General features: G+C 38.2%; 1 protein-coding gene across 1 annotated transcript; it reads right to left on the reverse strand.

The window, feature by feature from the left end:
- Positions 1-9,024: 9,024 nt before the first annotated feature.
- On the reverse strand, positions 9,025-11,636 carry LOC145163429 (uncharacterized). Its single transcript, XM_079082268.1, has 5 exons — positions 11,072-11,636; positions 10,491-11,010; positions 10,100-10,423; positions 9,860-9,959; positions 9,025-9,768 (listed from the first exon to the last, which is right to left on the reverse strand). Exons 1-5 carry the CDS (start codon positions 11,634-11,636, stop codon positions 9,025-9,027), a joined length of 2,253 nt encoding a protein of 750 aa, XP_078938394.1.
- Positions 11,637-15,251: the final 3,615 nt, after the last annotated feature.

The raw sequence follows: 15,251 nt of genomic DNA on the forward strand, positions 1-15,251 counted from the left end.
CGAAGTGTTCACCGGTGTACTCCATCCCCCCCATGGCTGCCTTACGGACACATATGGCTGAGGAACCCCCTTAGACGTAGTGTCCATCCCGATGAAATTCCTTAGGATATGTCCCTTATAATAGATGCTCTAGGGACGTAAAGTGAGGATAACAGGAACGGGTAATCGGGTTAGTAATTTGATGAAAATAAATAATGAACTTATTATTGTGGGTTGAAAACCCTATATGCTCACCAGGCTCCCCAGCCTGACCCACTCAGTTTCTTGTATTACAGGTAGTGGCAAAAGCATAGTTGGATAATTTGACGAGAGATTACGGATTTGAGGCCAGATAGTGTTTTGTGGCCTAAGATGTTTATTTCTTTTTAGTTTATGCTTATGGTCTGTATCGATGATTGACATCCCGAGTTTTTGTAACGTAATGGAAATACATTTCTTTAAGAAATGCTTTGATAAAATTTATATCATATTTTGTTTTGGGAACAAATTCCGCAATACTTTTCTTAAGAAGTTACTCTGATTTTTATTAAAAAGCATAAACGAAATCGGTCTTTTCTGGCCGTAAAAATGGGGATGTCACAGTTGGTATCAGAGCATTAGTTTAAGCGAACTAGGAATTTATAGGATTTCTAGACTTAAACTTAGAATGCTAAGCGATGATTGTGAGATGTGAGCACTAGCTTATTTAGGAAAGTATGCCTAATATGCCTTATGTGCTAAATGATTTATGCCTTATATGCTGTTAATTTTTCGGATCTATGGTCTGTTGCCGACCGGATCTGGAAACCTTATGTGTTTAGGATTCTAAACGTACGACTACGATATTAGAACTAGCATGTAACGTTTCGGAGTGATAAGGGGAATTTAAATGCCTATCGTGAATAAAGATCTAAATTCACCTAATTTGGTGTATATATCGAAATGGCAAGAACCCGAAGTGGAGCTGGAAACGCAAATGGAAACAGGAATCAGCAGCCTCGTCCCGAAGTGATTGAGCAGGTGCCGATAGTCGAAGTTGCACCTGAGCCAGTCACAATGGCTGGAGTTCAAGCCATGATTCGGGCTATGATAGCGGAACAGAGGGAAGAAATGAGACAATTGTTGCTGAATAACAGAAGTGAACCTTTAATGCCTGTTGAACAACCAGAACGAAGTGACGGAGAGTCGGAAGAAGGGAATAACAGCCGCACTGTCAGTCAAGTGGAACCCCCAGTGGTAAGAAGGAATGACCCGGAGAGGGAAATCGACCGAGTGGGACGTATGTATAAGAACTTCTTGGGTGCCAAACCACCAAGTCTTTCCGGAAACCCAAAGCCTGTGGAGATTATGGACTGGATCTCCGAAATGGAGATGGTATTTGAAAGCTGTAACTGTAGTGATAAGCAGAAAACCGTCTTTGCGGTTCGACAACTGAAGACCGGAGTCTTGAGCTGGTGGAAATTGTTGGCGGATACGATGCTACGAGGAGAAGCTTTGAAGATGTCTTGGGAAGCATTCCTGGAGCAGTTGAAGATGCAGTACTGCTCCGAGATAGATCTGATCGATCTAAACAATGAGTTCCAAAACTTGAAGAAGGGGAAAATGAGCATTGATGACTATGCTACTGCGTTCACTGAGAAGATGAAGCTATTTCCTTACTTGGTGCCGACTGAACTCGCCAAGATCGAGAAATTTGCTAACGGATTGCCATCAGACTTTGGCCCAACAGTCAAAATGGCAAGTACGCTGAAGGCAGCCGTTAGAGCAGCCAAAAATGTTGAGACCCAGTTAAAGGAAAGGGGTCTGGAGAGAACTGAGGTGGGTGAAAAGAGGAAGTTCGAGGGATCTTTAAGATCCAACAAGAAAAGTAAATCCTCGAAGTCTGGTTCGAGAGGAGGAGGAGGCGAAGCGAAATGGTGCGAAAAGTGCAAAAAGAAACATCATGGGAAATGTGACGGGGAAGTCACTTGTTTTAAATGTGGGAAGCCTGGGCACTATGTCAACGAGTGCACATTCAACAAGAAAGTTTGTTATGGTTGCAACGAGGAAGGACACCTTTTGAAGGACTGCCCGAAAAAGAAGGAGGCAGCAAGGCCCAATGTCCCACCGAAGCCAAAAGCCAGAGCTTTCCAGATGACCCTGGAAGCCGTGAAGGAAGCAGCGGACGTCGCTTCAGGTACCTTTCTTGTAAATGGATTGCCTGCCAATATATTGTTTGATTCTGGAGCAAATTACTCCTTTATATCACATAAATTTGGTGGAAAACTAGCATTGCCTACAGAAAAACTTGATGATTCCCTAGTTGTAGAAGTTGCCAGTGGCAAATTCATACCTGTTAGCAATCGCATTAGGAATATCGTCATCGACTTAAACGGAAACGAATTCCATGAGGAGCTGTTACCTATTGAGCTGAATGGTTTCGATATCGTACTGGGAATGGATTGGCTTAGCGCCAATGATGCCGAGATATTGTGCAAGAAAAAGATAGTAAGAGTGAACCCACCTGGAAAAGAGTCATTTATGGTGTACGGGGACAAACACAGAGTAAATTCTGGAATCATCTCCCTGATGAAAGCCAGGAAATGTTTGTCCAAAGGATGCACATCGTACTTGGCATTCGTGATCGATGCAAAGAAGGAGAAAAAGGAGGTGCAGGATATAGCGGTCGTGTGTGATTATCCGGAGGTCTTTCCCGAAGATCTTCCTGGATTACCCCCTGATAGACAAGTGGAGTTCAGAATAGACTTGTTACCAGGAACAACACCGATAGCGAAGGCACCAAACCGATTAGCACCGACGGAGATGAAGGAGCTCATGACGCAACTTCAGGAGTTGTTGGACAGTGGTTTCATTAGACCTAGTTCATCACCCTGGGGAGCTCCGATGTTATTCGTGAAAAAGAAAGATGGAAGCATGAGGATGTGCACAGATTACAGAGAGCTGAACAAGGCAACGGTGAAGAACAAGTACCCATTGCCGAGGATTGATGACCTTTTCGATCAGCTGCAGGGTTCGAGCTATTTCTCGAAGATCGATCTTAGGTCAGGATATCATCAGCTAAAGGTGCGAGAGCAAGATATTGAGAAAACCGCGTTCAGAACGAGGTACGGACACTATGAGTTCTTGGTTATGTCGTTTGGACTAACCAATGCTCCAGCAGCATTCATGGATTTGATGAACAGGGTTTGTAAACCGTTCCTCGATAAATTCGTAATAGTGTTCATAGATGACATTCTGGTTTACTCAAAAAGCGAACAGGAGCATGGCAAGCACCTGCGAGAAGTGTTAGAAGTTCTGAAGAAGGAGAAGTTGTACGCAAAGTTCTCCAAATGTGATTTTTGGATCCGAGAAGTCCAATTCTTGGGTCATGTGGTTAACCAAGAAGGGATAATGGTTGACCCAGCAAAAATCGAAGCGGTGATGAAGTGGGAACGACCGAAAAGTCCTACAGAGATCCGAAGCTTTCTGGGATTAGCCTGATATTACAGAAGGTTTATCCAAGGATTTTCTTCGATAGCTGCTCCATTGACAGCTTTGACCCATAAAGGAGCCGCTTATACTTGGAATGAGAAACATGAAGAAGCATTTGAGAAGTTAAAGAAGAAGTTATGTGAAGCACCAATTCTTTCTCTGCCCGATGGAGTTGAAGACTTCGCAGTCTATAGTGATGCATCTGGAGTTGGGTTAGGTTGCGTTCTGACCCAAAGGGATAAGGTGATAGCATATGCATCGAGACAATTGAAAGAACACGAAAATAACTACCCCACTCATGATCTGGAGTTGGCAGCGGTGGTATTTGCACTAAAGATATGGAGACATTATCTTTACGGCACGAGGTGCAAGCTTTTCACTGATCATAAGAGTCTTCAGTATCTCTTTGATCAAAAAGAGTTGAATATGAGGCAACGACGCTGGCTAGAGTTGCTTAAGGATTATGGTTGCGAGATACTTTACCACCCTGGTAAAGCAAATGTCGTAGCTGATGCCTTGAGCCGAAAAGTGAGCCTAGAAAGGAGAAGGCCAAGAGCGTTAAGAATTGAAGTTGTCTCAACGATCGTGGAAAGTATTAAGAAACTCAAGAAGAAGCTTCAGAGAAAAATGACCGAAAAGAAGAGCGTTTGGGCAAAACGCTGGTGTTCGGTACGAACAATCAAGGATTAAAGGTATTCCAAGATAGGATTTGGGTACTTAAGATGGGAGGAATAAGAGATCTTCTGATGGAAGAAGCTCACAAGACCATGTACTCGATTCATCCCGGCAGCACAAAAATGTATAGGGATTTGAAGCCCTACTACTGGTGGCCGACGATGAAGCTCGATGTTGCGAAGTATGTGGCCGAGTGTGTGACATGTGCGAGAGTTAAGGCACAACATCAGAAACGTATGGGAGTTTAGAACCTTTACCTGTACCCATGGGTAAATGGGAAGATATCACCATGGATTTTGTGACTAAACTGCCCAGGACGAAGAGCGATCACGATATGATTTGGGTGGTCGTGGATCGTTTCACTAAGAGTGCACACTTCCTAGCAGCCAACGAGAAGTAGTCTATGGATAAGCTCGCAAATGCTTACGTGAAGGAGGTAGTAAGACTTCACGGTGTTCCTCTTACGATTGTATCAGATCGTGATAGTCGTTTCACATCAAGATTCTGGAGGAGTCTACAAGAGGAATTGGGTACGAAATTGTGTTTAAGTACAGCTTATCATCCGCAAACCGATGGTCAGAGCGAAAGAACGATTCAGACGTTGGAGGATATGCTAAGAGCGTGTACCCTAGAGTTTCAAGGTAACTGGGATGAACACTTACCTCTGGTAGAATTTTCCTACAACAACAGTTACCATTCGAGCATCAAGATGGCACCTTATCAAGCCTTATATGGACAAAAGTGTCGTACGCCGTCTTGTTGGCTTGAAGCCGGAGAAAAGCAGTTTATGGGCCCCGAGATAGTCCATCAGACTGCTGAAAAGCTGAAAGTGATTAGGGAAAGGATGTTAGCAGCTCAGGATCGTCAAAAGAGCTATGCTGACAAGAAGAGGCGACCGGTGACATTCGAAGTTGGGGAGTCGGTTTTGCTCAAAGTCTCACCGTGGAAGGGACTTATAAGATTTGGGAAACGAGGAAAGCTGAGTCCAAGGTTTATTGGACCATTCAAAGTTCTTCAGAAGATTGGGAACCAAGCTTACAAGCTCGAATTGCCCGAAGAACTAGACGGTATTCATAACACCTTCCATGTGTGTTATTTGAGGAAATTCACGGGGGAAGTTCCCGACATAATTCAAATCTCAGAGTTAAGGATGGATGAGAATAAGAGGCTAATCGAAGAGCCCGAGGCTATTGTTGACCGTAAGACTAAGAAGTTACGACGCAAGATGGTCGACTTAGTGCTAGTCCGTTGGAAACATACGAATGGGCCGAATCTCACTTGGGAAACAGAAAGTGACATGATGAGTCGCTATATGCATCTGTTTGCTGACGCATGATTCCGGGACGGAATCATCCTAAGGGGGAGAGAATTGTAACGCCCGTGTTTCGGGGCTAGGCATTAGTAGATGATGTAATAGTCTAGGTCAACTATTGTAACTCTTTTTGAAGCAATAAAGATGAATTATTTGATTATTACGTGAATTATGTGAATTTATGTGCTTTATACTTAATTATAAAGATATAATTAATAAAGAATAAAAATAAGCGTCAAAATTAAAGTGTGAGATAAACCTTATATCTTTACATAAAGTTGTAGTGGTCGAAACAAGGATTCCAGATATATAAAGAACGCCGAAATCCGAGTTATAACGAAGAAGTTATGACTCGTCGAAGTTTCGCGACGGAACCGGCACTACACTGCGAAGCGTAAATAGTGAATTTATGATAGAAGACTTTTTGGCCTTAGTAATCTAAACGAAAGTCATAGAGTATGTTAAACTGAGAACATCCATAAAAAGAACGCCCAAATCTGACTTCGTATGAGGAAGTTATGAATTTTCTAAGATTCGGCAGAGTAGTGCACGACCCGAAACTCGAGTTTTAGTTCGAGCGGTTTTTAGCCGACACACCCTAAATGAGAATTGAAGATCTCATTAATAGGAGTTCAACGATAAAAAGACAGTCGAAAACGGAGTCCGTATGTAGAAGTTATGAATTCTACACGGTCGTTTAGCAGTGTAATCTTCTCATACTGATAAATTTAAAATCGGTCAAGAATTAGCCGATGGAGTCAAAAGGAAAGTTGTAGATCTTGTTTTTACCTACGCGTGGATATAAAGAACGTCGAAAACGGAGCTCGTATGCGAAAGTTACGGGTTTAGAAGTCGGCAGGGTGCTGCTGCAAAAGGGGTGACGTGGCACAATGTAGGCCACCCACCTTCTGCCACCAGAATGGTGACACCTGGCCATGGACTCGACGAGTTGGGCTGCCAGCCAGCCTATAAATAGAGGTGCGGAGGCAACTCGTTTCTCACACCTTCAGCCTACTTCTTTCTCTCTCTAAATACTCTCTAACACCCCCCAAACCTCCCCAAAAGCCTAGGAAACCTCCTAGCATTAGAAGAAAGCCTTGGAGAGCCCGGAGGCTCCAAGAAAAAGAGTTTTTCGGTTTGAAACTCTGCCCGCGTAGTGCCCGGTTTTCAAGCAAACTTCTCAGTTTCGTCAAAGAAGGTTATTTTTAGAAGCGAGGTGCTGTCCGAATCACTCCGTATCAGGTGAGTGTATAGTCACTTTCATCTTACACATATATATGAAATATTTCATATAAATTATGTGCTATGTGTATATATATGTTATCTATTTTCCTGTGATGTTTGCTGGATGAAAGATCTATACTTCTTTCTTTCAGATCTGGAACTTTTTCCTTCAGATCTACACTTTTTCATCTCAGATCTAAACTTTTTCTTTATATCTAAACTGTATACTTTGAGATCTATGTTGGATGAAAGATCTGAACTTCTTTCTTTCAGATCTGGAACTTTTTCCTTCAGATCTACACTTTTTCATCTCAGATCTAAACTTTTTCTTTATATCTAAACTGTATACTTTGAGATCTATGTTGGATGAAAGATCTGAACTTCTTTCTTTCAGATCTGGAACTTTTTCCTTCAGATCTACACTTTTTCATCTTAGATCTAAAAATTTTCTTCAGATCTAAACTGTATACTTTGAGATCTAGATTGGATGAAAGATCTGAACCTCTTTCCTTCAGATCTGGACTATATATGTATTTTATGCTTTAAAAGTTATGCTGGATAAAAGATGTAAGCTTTATTTTACAGATCTGGACCATGTATGTATTTTATATCTACAAATATACTGGGTAGAACATGGGTAGATAAAATAGTTTGTGTGGTGAAATAAAATGATGAGAGGCCTCAATGTTGACGTTGTTCCAGTCATCTAGCGGAGTATGGATGACGACCACAGACATTTCTAGGAAGTCCAGTGGAACGCTAGCAGGCTCGCAACCTGTAGGTGTTTGTGAACGAAGTGTTCACCGGTGTACTCCATCCCCCCCATGGTTGCCTTACGGACACATATGGCTGAGGAACCCCCTTAGCCGTAGTGTCCATCCCGATGAAATTCCTTAGGATAGGTCCCTTATAATAGATGCTCTAGGGACGTAAAGTGAGGATAACAGGAACGGGTAATCGGGTTAGTAATTTGATGAAAATAAATAATGAACTTATTATTGTGGGTTGAAAACCCTATATGCTCACCAGGCTCCCCAGCCTGACCCACTCAGTTTCTTTTATTACAGGTAGTGGAAAAAGCATAGTTGGATAATTTGACGAGAGATTACGGATTTGAGGCCAGATAGTGTTTTGTGGCCTAAGATGTTTATTTCTTTTTAGTTTATGCTTATGGTCTGTATCGATGATTGACATCCCGAGTTTTTGTAATGTAATGGAAATACATTTCTTTAAGAAATGCTTTGATAAAATTTATATCATATTTTGCTTTGGGAACAAATTCTGCAATACTTTTCTTAAGAAGTTACTCTGATTTTTATTAAAAAGCATAAACGAAATCGGTCTTTTCTGGCGTAAAAATGGGGATGTCACACAAAATAGACATTGGAGTAGTTTATTTCAATTTCTTTTTTAAAAAAAATAAGCATAACTATGAAAAACAGTGTAACAGAGTATGGAAAAAAAATACTTAATTTATGATGATCTGGTCGCGAGGTGTACAGGAGTGTCTATTATCGGATAAAATCGATTTTAAGAACGATTACCCTTCGACGATTTGGGGGTTTTAGTGTTTCTGTGGAGATTTATCGTCCGGAATAGTTGAGACGTTCTGAATGGTTGAAGAACTGATAACGCCGGTCTGACGTCAGAGGTATGATGGCGCCTCAATGCTTCAGAGTGCAAAAAGACCAAAGTGCCCTTGAAATCATTTCAAATATGTGAATACTAAGGATATTTGTGTCAAAACACATTATTCAAATATTATAACCTTTTATAGGTAACAGTGGAATTTTGATTGTTGAAATGGAAATGGAATTTTGATTGTTGAAATGAAAAAGACAAAAATAACATATATATTATAATCTATAATGTAATACATTAGTATATATATATATATATATATACATATATATATATATATATATATATATATATATATATAAGCACAAAAGAGTTAGCAATAGGAACTTTTTGGGCATTAAGAATTTTGCCACATTTTTTTTGGTAACTTTGACACTTTTGGCCCTTGGAAACAAAACTTTTACATTTTGGTAAAAAAACACAAAAAACCTTTAGATTTTTGCCACAATGTTTTAGCCAGTTTGACACTTTTAGTCCTTATTATAAAAAATTATACATTTGGCACAATATACACGAAAAACATTTAGGTTTTTTCCACAATTCTTTAGCCACTTTGACACTCTCGGGCTTTACAGTCAGTAGTTTTACATTTTGACATAAAAAAACACAAAAAAACATCCCGGGGCGAAGCCCAAACTTTCTTCCTAGTTTACATTTATGTATTGATATTAAACCAAATTACAAATTAACTTCATCTCAAAAGACATTAAACACAAAAACATCTAGTCTCTATCTTCTTCCTCCTCTTCTTCTTCATCCTCTTCTTCTTCATTGCTCGATGTACTATACTCATAACTACCCTCGCTGTCAGGAATACCATCATTGTCGTCCTCATGAATTTCACCTTCTTCATCAATATTGTTTTCCTTATCTGAACCGTTGCTTGACATTTCGTGATCATCATCATAATTGTCTGTATCGGCTAGACTTGGTATAATAATTTCATTTGATTCAACTTCATCTTCTTGGAAAGCAACGTCTTTGTGAGGATGATTTTCATCGGTCCAACCACGAGGTTTAACTTTAAATACAGCCCACCAGTCCGAGTTGTTTGTTTTCAAAATTGGGTAAGGAATGTAACACACTTGAGTGGCTTGCATGGCTAAAACAAATGGCTTGAACTTGTTGTATTTCCTTTTGACGTTTATCTCGACCAAGTTATATTGTTTGTGAACCTTAACTCCTATGTTATGTGCTGGATCATACAAATGACATTTAAACAAAATCGTGGTTTTAATTGGGTAACCAGGGTACTCGACTTCTAAAATTTCCTCTACCTTACCATAATAATCACCTCCTTGGCTACTAACACACAATCCGCTATTGGTTGTTGATTTGTTCAGACTATGAGCTTCTATGTGAAACTTGTAACCATTGACAAAGTATACACTATATAATTTCACTTTTTTGAATGGCATTTTGGATAGGTTAGATATAGACTTGTTGTTTATCGGGATCTTACATGCCTATATGAATAATGGTAAAACACTTAATTAGAGTTAATTATAACCATAACAAAAAATAATAAATTTTAAAAAATACAAAAATAACACCCACATAGTTTTGAAACCATAATGCAAAGTTCTTATCAACTTCAGCTGCAAGGACCTGTTCATCCATATCTCCCATAAGTTCATTCATATGTTCTTCAAATATTCTGTATCACCATTTCAATGACATTTTAAAGTTACTATGAATGTAATAAACAAAATCATGCATGTAAATGTTATTCGATCATAGAAATTACACAACAAATGATTATTATAATTAAAAGTGATGCATATGTTACGTATGAACCTGATGTAATGCTTGATCTTATCTTCGTTAAGGAGTATGTAAGTTTGGGCAGCATGCACTTCCTCATCAGACATCATTCTATTCGTTAATCTTCCATAATGACGCCCAGGATATGAAAATATATCTAACATGTCGTTGTTAGCATCCACTTGCTCATCTCCTCCTCCATCATCATTTCGAGGCAACTTTCTATTACGTGTGGGGACACCAGTCTCGAAATAATGAAAGAAAAATATTGATGCTTCACGTAGCAAGTACGCATTAACAACGGACCCTTCCACTCGAGCTTTATTTTTCACATATTTTTTCAACTGATTTAGATACCTATAGTGAAGATTATTTAAATAAGCTTACAAAAATAGCAACATACATTATGATGTACCATACAAACCTTTCAAATGGATACATCGACCGATATTGGACAGGACCGGCTATCTTCGTTTCGTATGACAAATGTACTGGTAAATGTTCCATGGAGTTAAAAATACCAGAGACAAAGATGGTCTCTAATTTACATAATATTATTGGGATCTCGGTTTCAATCCTTTCCATGTCTTTTGTTGTGATTGATGTTGCTATTAATGTTTTGAAGAAAATACTCAACTCTGTTAATGCTTCCCACACTTGTTTTGGCAACATCTCACGAAATGCAATTGGCATCAATCTTTGCATAAAAACATGACAATCGTGGCTTTTCATTCCGAACAGTCTACACCCTGTTAAATCAACACACCTCCCCAAATTAGAAACATAACCATCGGGGAAATGCAACTTCTCCACCGATTGGCATATGGCTTTCTTTTGATTCTTGTCCAGAGTGTAGTATGCTCTTTCATTATCTTCGACTCCTTTTCCCTTCCTACAATAGAGCTTCAGATCTCTTCTGGATGCTATATTGTCCTTCGTTTTCCCTTTGACATCCATTACAGTGTAAAAAAAGGTTTTCAAATACATTTTTAACAATATGCATACCATCAAAATTATGTCTAATGAGGTTTGTTTTCCAATATGGTAAATCCCAAAATATGCTTTTCTTTTTCCAACCATGATCGCCACATCTTTTGTTTACATCATCAGCATTTAGTTCAGTCACTTTTACCAAACCTAATTGTTCAATCTCCCTTAAAGTTTGTTCACCATTCTTACTTGGAGGAGGACCTTCTATCACTTCACGATTCTTCTTGAACTTATTTTTATCCTTTCTATATGGGTGATTTACCTGTAGAAATCTTCTATGGCAGTCAAACCATGACATCTTATTACCATTCTTTAGTCTGAATGCTTGTGTATGTTTCCCATAATGTGGACATGCTAGCTTACCTGTTGTAGACCATCCGGACAACATTGCATATGCTGGAAAATCGCTTATTGTCCACATCAAAGCTGCTCTTAGATGGAAATTTTGTTTTAAAGATATATCATATGTTACTACACCTTCTTCCCATAATTGCTCAAACTCTGCAACAACTGGTTGCAAAAATACATCTATTTTATGCTTAGGGTTTGACGGACCTGGCACAAGTGCGGTCAAAAACATTTAAGGCTCTTTCATGCACATAGAAGGTGGCAAATTATAAGGTGTTATAATAATAGGCCAAGATGAATATTGTTTTCCAAATGCTCCATGTGGTGCAAACCCATCTGTACTTAGGCCTAATCTTATGTTATGTACTTCTTCTGCAAATGAAGGATGTTTGTCAAAGTGCTTCCAAGATTCTGAATCGGATGGATTACACATTACTCCAGCATCATGTCCATGATTCTCAGAGTGTCATCGCATGGAAGCGGCTGTGGCTTGTGAAGCATACATTCTCTTCAACCTTTAAGTCAAAGGAAAGTAATGCATTTTCTTGAAGGATACGCGAGAACATCTGGCCAAATTTTTTGACCGTTTGTACCTATCTGCATTGTAGAATTTGCACCGATAAAGATCTTTGTCTTGCCTCCAATATATCATACATCCAGATTTGCAGCAGTCAATCATCTCCACAGGAAAACCTAGTGCTTGTATTAACTTTTTACACTCGTATAAACTACCTACCATATTATCCTCCTCCGGTAACACATCATTTATCAACTGGCAGATAGCATCATAACTTTGCTCAGGTATGTGATACTCTGATTTTATATTCAATAGTCTAGCTACAGCAGATAGTTGTGTCACTTTTTTACATCCAGGCCACAATTCTTTATTGGCTGCATCTAGCATATCAAAGAATTTTTATCTAGTGCATTTGGCTCCTCTTCAGGATTATTATTATTTAAAATCAGGAGCCATTGCATCTATGACCATTTCTCTATAAGAACATGCACCTTCACTAAAATTGGTGTTTGAATCATCCACCCCAAAAAACGTATTGTCATCATCAATTGATGTTTCGCCATGTTTATCCCAAAACCAATATTCCTCAACAAAACCAAACTTGTACAAATGATGCTTAACCGTATCAACTTCTGTATATGGTACGTTACGACATGTGATGCATGGGCATTTCATTTTATCTTGGTCCATGAACCTATATTGACTGGTAGAAAAATCTATAAAAATTTTCACTCCTTGTACGAAAACACGGGATACACAACTACGATTATCTTTTCTTTCATACATCCACTTTCTACTTTGATTGTTCATTCTATTTAATATTTAAAGTAACGTATAATTTTAAATAACACAATATTTTACCTTAGTAGAATGGTTTAATTGAGATCGACACTTGTAGAACACATATGCAAACAAAGTGTGTATCGATTAGGGAACATTCGACAACCCTTGATTTCAATGTGTTGGATGGATACTAGGTAAAATTATTGGGTCGATATTATTCCATACCAGGTTAAAACCCATGTAGTATACGGGTAATGATAATTTTAAATAACATTCGTAATAAATATAGATATAGAGCTACTTAAAATATAAATTCTATATATGGTATTTTCCTTATTAATAACGACTTGATTAAACACTTATTTTTATTTCTATAGCAAAAATGGCGCCTTCACTGTAGAGATTGCAAATAGACCAAAGTGCCCTTGAAATCAATCCATATATGTGATTAGTAAGAATATTTCAGTCAAAACACATTATTCAAACAATATAACCTATTATAGGTCACAGTGGACTTTTGGTTAGTAAAATGACAAAGACAAAAATAACATACATATCAAAAATAACATATATATATATATATATATATATATATATATATATATATATATATTAACATTTAATAAAGTTAAAAGTATGTATTCACATTACATCAAAATACACTTACAATATGCATCTCTAATTGTGTGAATCAAACAACTATTATATATATCTACTCAAAACTAATGTCAAACATCAAAGCAAACCTAACGAAACACGCATCCCACAAACAAATATCACAATTCAATAACCACCTATATTGACTCATAAAAGCTGTGTAATAAATGCCCATAGAAGGATGCTTTGCACAACTTCTATGTAAGCCATGGAACTTTATCTCCTTTGTTCTCCTTACCAAGTGGTTATGAACCTTGTTACAGGCATCTCTTAGATTTCAACTTCTTCCAGTAGTAACGTAGGCTTTATTTAACATGATTAGAGCTTTTTGCTTCCTTTCAATGCCTTCGGCCATCAACATCATTCCCAGAACGAAGATCACATCCAACTGCCCCTGATCCGCTGCATTTTGAAGCAACTTTTTCCCTGCTATTTCTTCCCCTATCGTAAAATACTTCGCCTGACATACAATAAGTAATCATACAATTTTAAAAATAAAAATGTAGAAAAATAATTGAATTCACAATTATCCGATTGCTTAAAAAAAGAGTACAATTCCATCGTTGAAGAGTACGTGTGGGCTGTTCAACTTTCTGCATTTGCTTATGACTTCATACTGGTGAAAACTAAATGGACGAAACCTTATTCAATTTGTGTCTATGATTTTGTTTAATGCGTCTAATGTTACAGAATCCCTAAAGAGTTTGCAACTATATATATATATATATATATATATATATATATATATATATATATATATATATATATATATATAAATTCATATATTAAACACTAAATTAAGTATGTAAACAAGTTTAATAAAAGTAATGCACATCATACTTACACTATCAGGCACTTAAAAGCATCGATTGGTGAATTTCCCCCAACCGTAGTTACTTTTTTTTCAATCAAGTGCGATGGCAAAGCAGTGATCCTTGTTACTTGTTGCCTTGTTTGCATTCTTTCTGAAGAACAACTCGCTGCCATTATGTTGATCTGCATGGAGTGTAATCCAAATTATGTAGCAACAACGATTTTAGGGTTTATTGATCAACGTTCGGGAATTTTGAGTGTTGGTAACGGATTGTAGAAGATCTATCGCCGATAAACTGAAACGACGGGATGACTCTGACTACAAATTATGGCGCCTAAGTGTTTAGACTATGAATTCACATAATTGCCCTTGAATGTAAAAAGGTTACTACGTAAATGGTTAGTGTATTTTTGTCAATACCTATGGGCATTTTTGTAATTGAATTGAAGAGTTTAAATTTAAAAAGATGAAGTTAAATAAAAATATTGATTAAATTTAGAGAGATGAATTTAAATAAAATTATTGACATAAGTAGGATTCGAACCTGCGACTTCGGGTAAGAAGCAAAACGCGTTTGCCAGCTAAACTAAATTAACTTATGTTTCTTTAAATTGAAAAACCATAATATTATGCTAAATAATATTGCAGCCCATATGTCATCCGTGGCTATATCATATACACCATAAGCCACTACCATGTTGACCAACGGCCCATATGTCATCCATATGTCAACCATGGACACAATAAGCCACTACCATGTTGACCAATGGCCTATATGTCATCCATAGACACAATAAGCCACTACCATGTCGACCAATGGCCCATATGTCATCCATGGAGACCACAACCCACTACCATGTCGACCAATCGCCCATATGTCATCCATATGTCAACCATGGACACCATAAGCCATTACCATGTGGACCAATCAACCATATGTCATCCATGGACACAATAAGCCACTACCATGTCGACCAATGGCCCATATGTCATCCATGGACACAATAAGCCACTACCATGTCGACCAATGGCCCATATGTCATTCATGGACACCATAACCCACTACCATGTTGACC

This window comes from Lactuca virosa, chromosome 3 (genome assembly GCF_052849685.1).
Source record: "Lactuca virosa cultivar CGN04683 chromosome 3, Lactuca_virosa_CGN04683_v6, whole genome shotgun sequence".
Classification (NCBI taxonomy): Eukaryota; Viridiplantae; Streptophyta; class Magnoliopsida; order Asterales; family Asteraceae; genus Lactuca; species Lactuca virosa.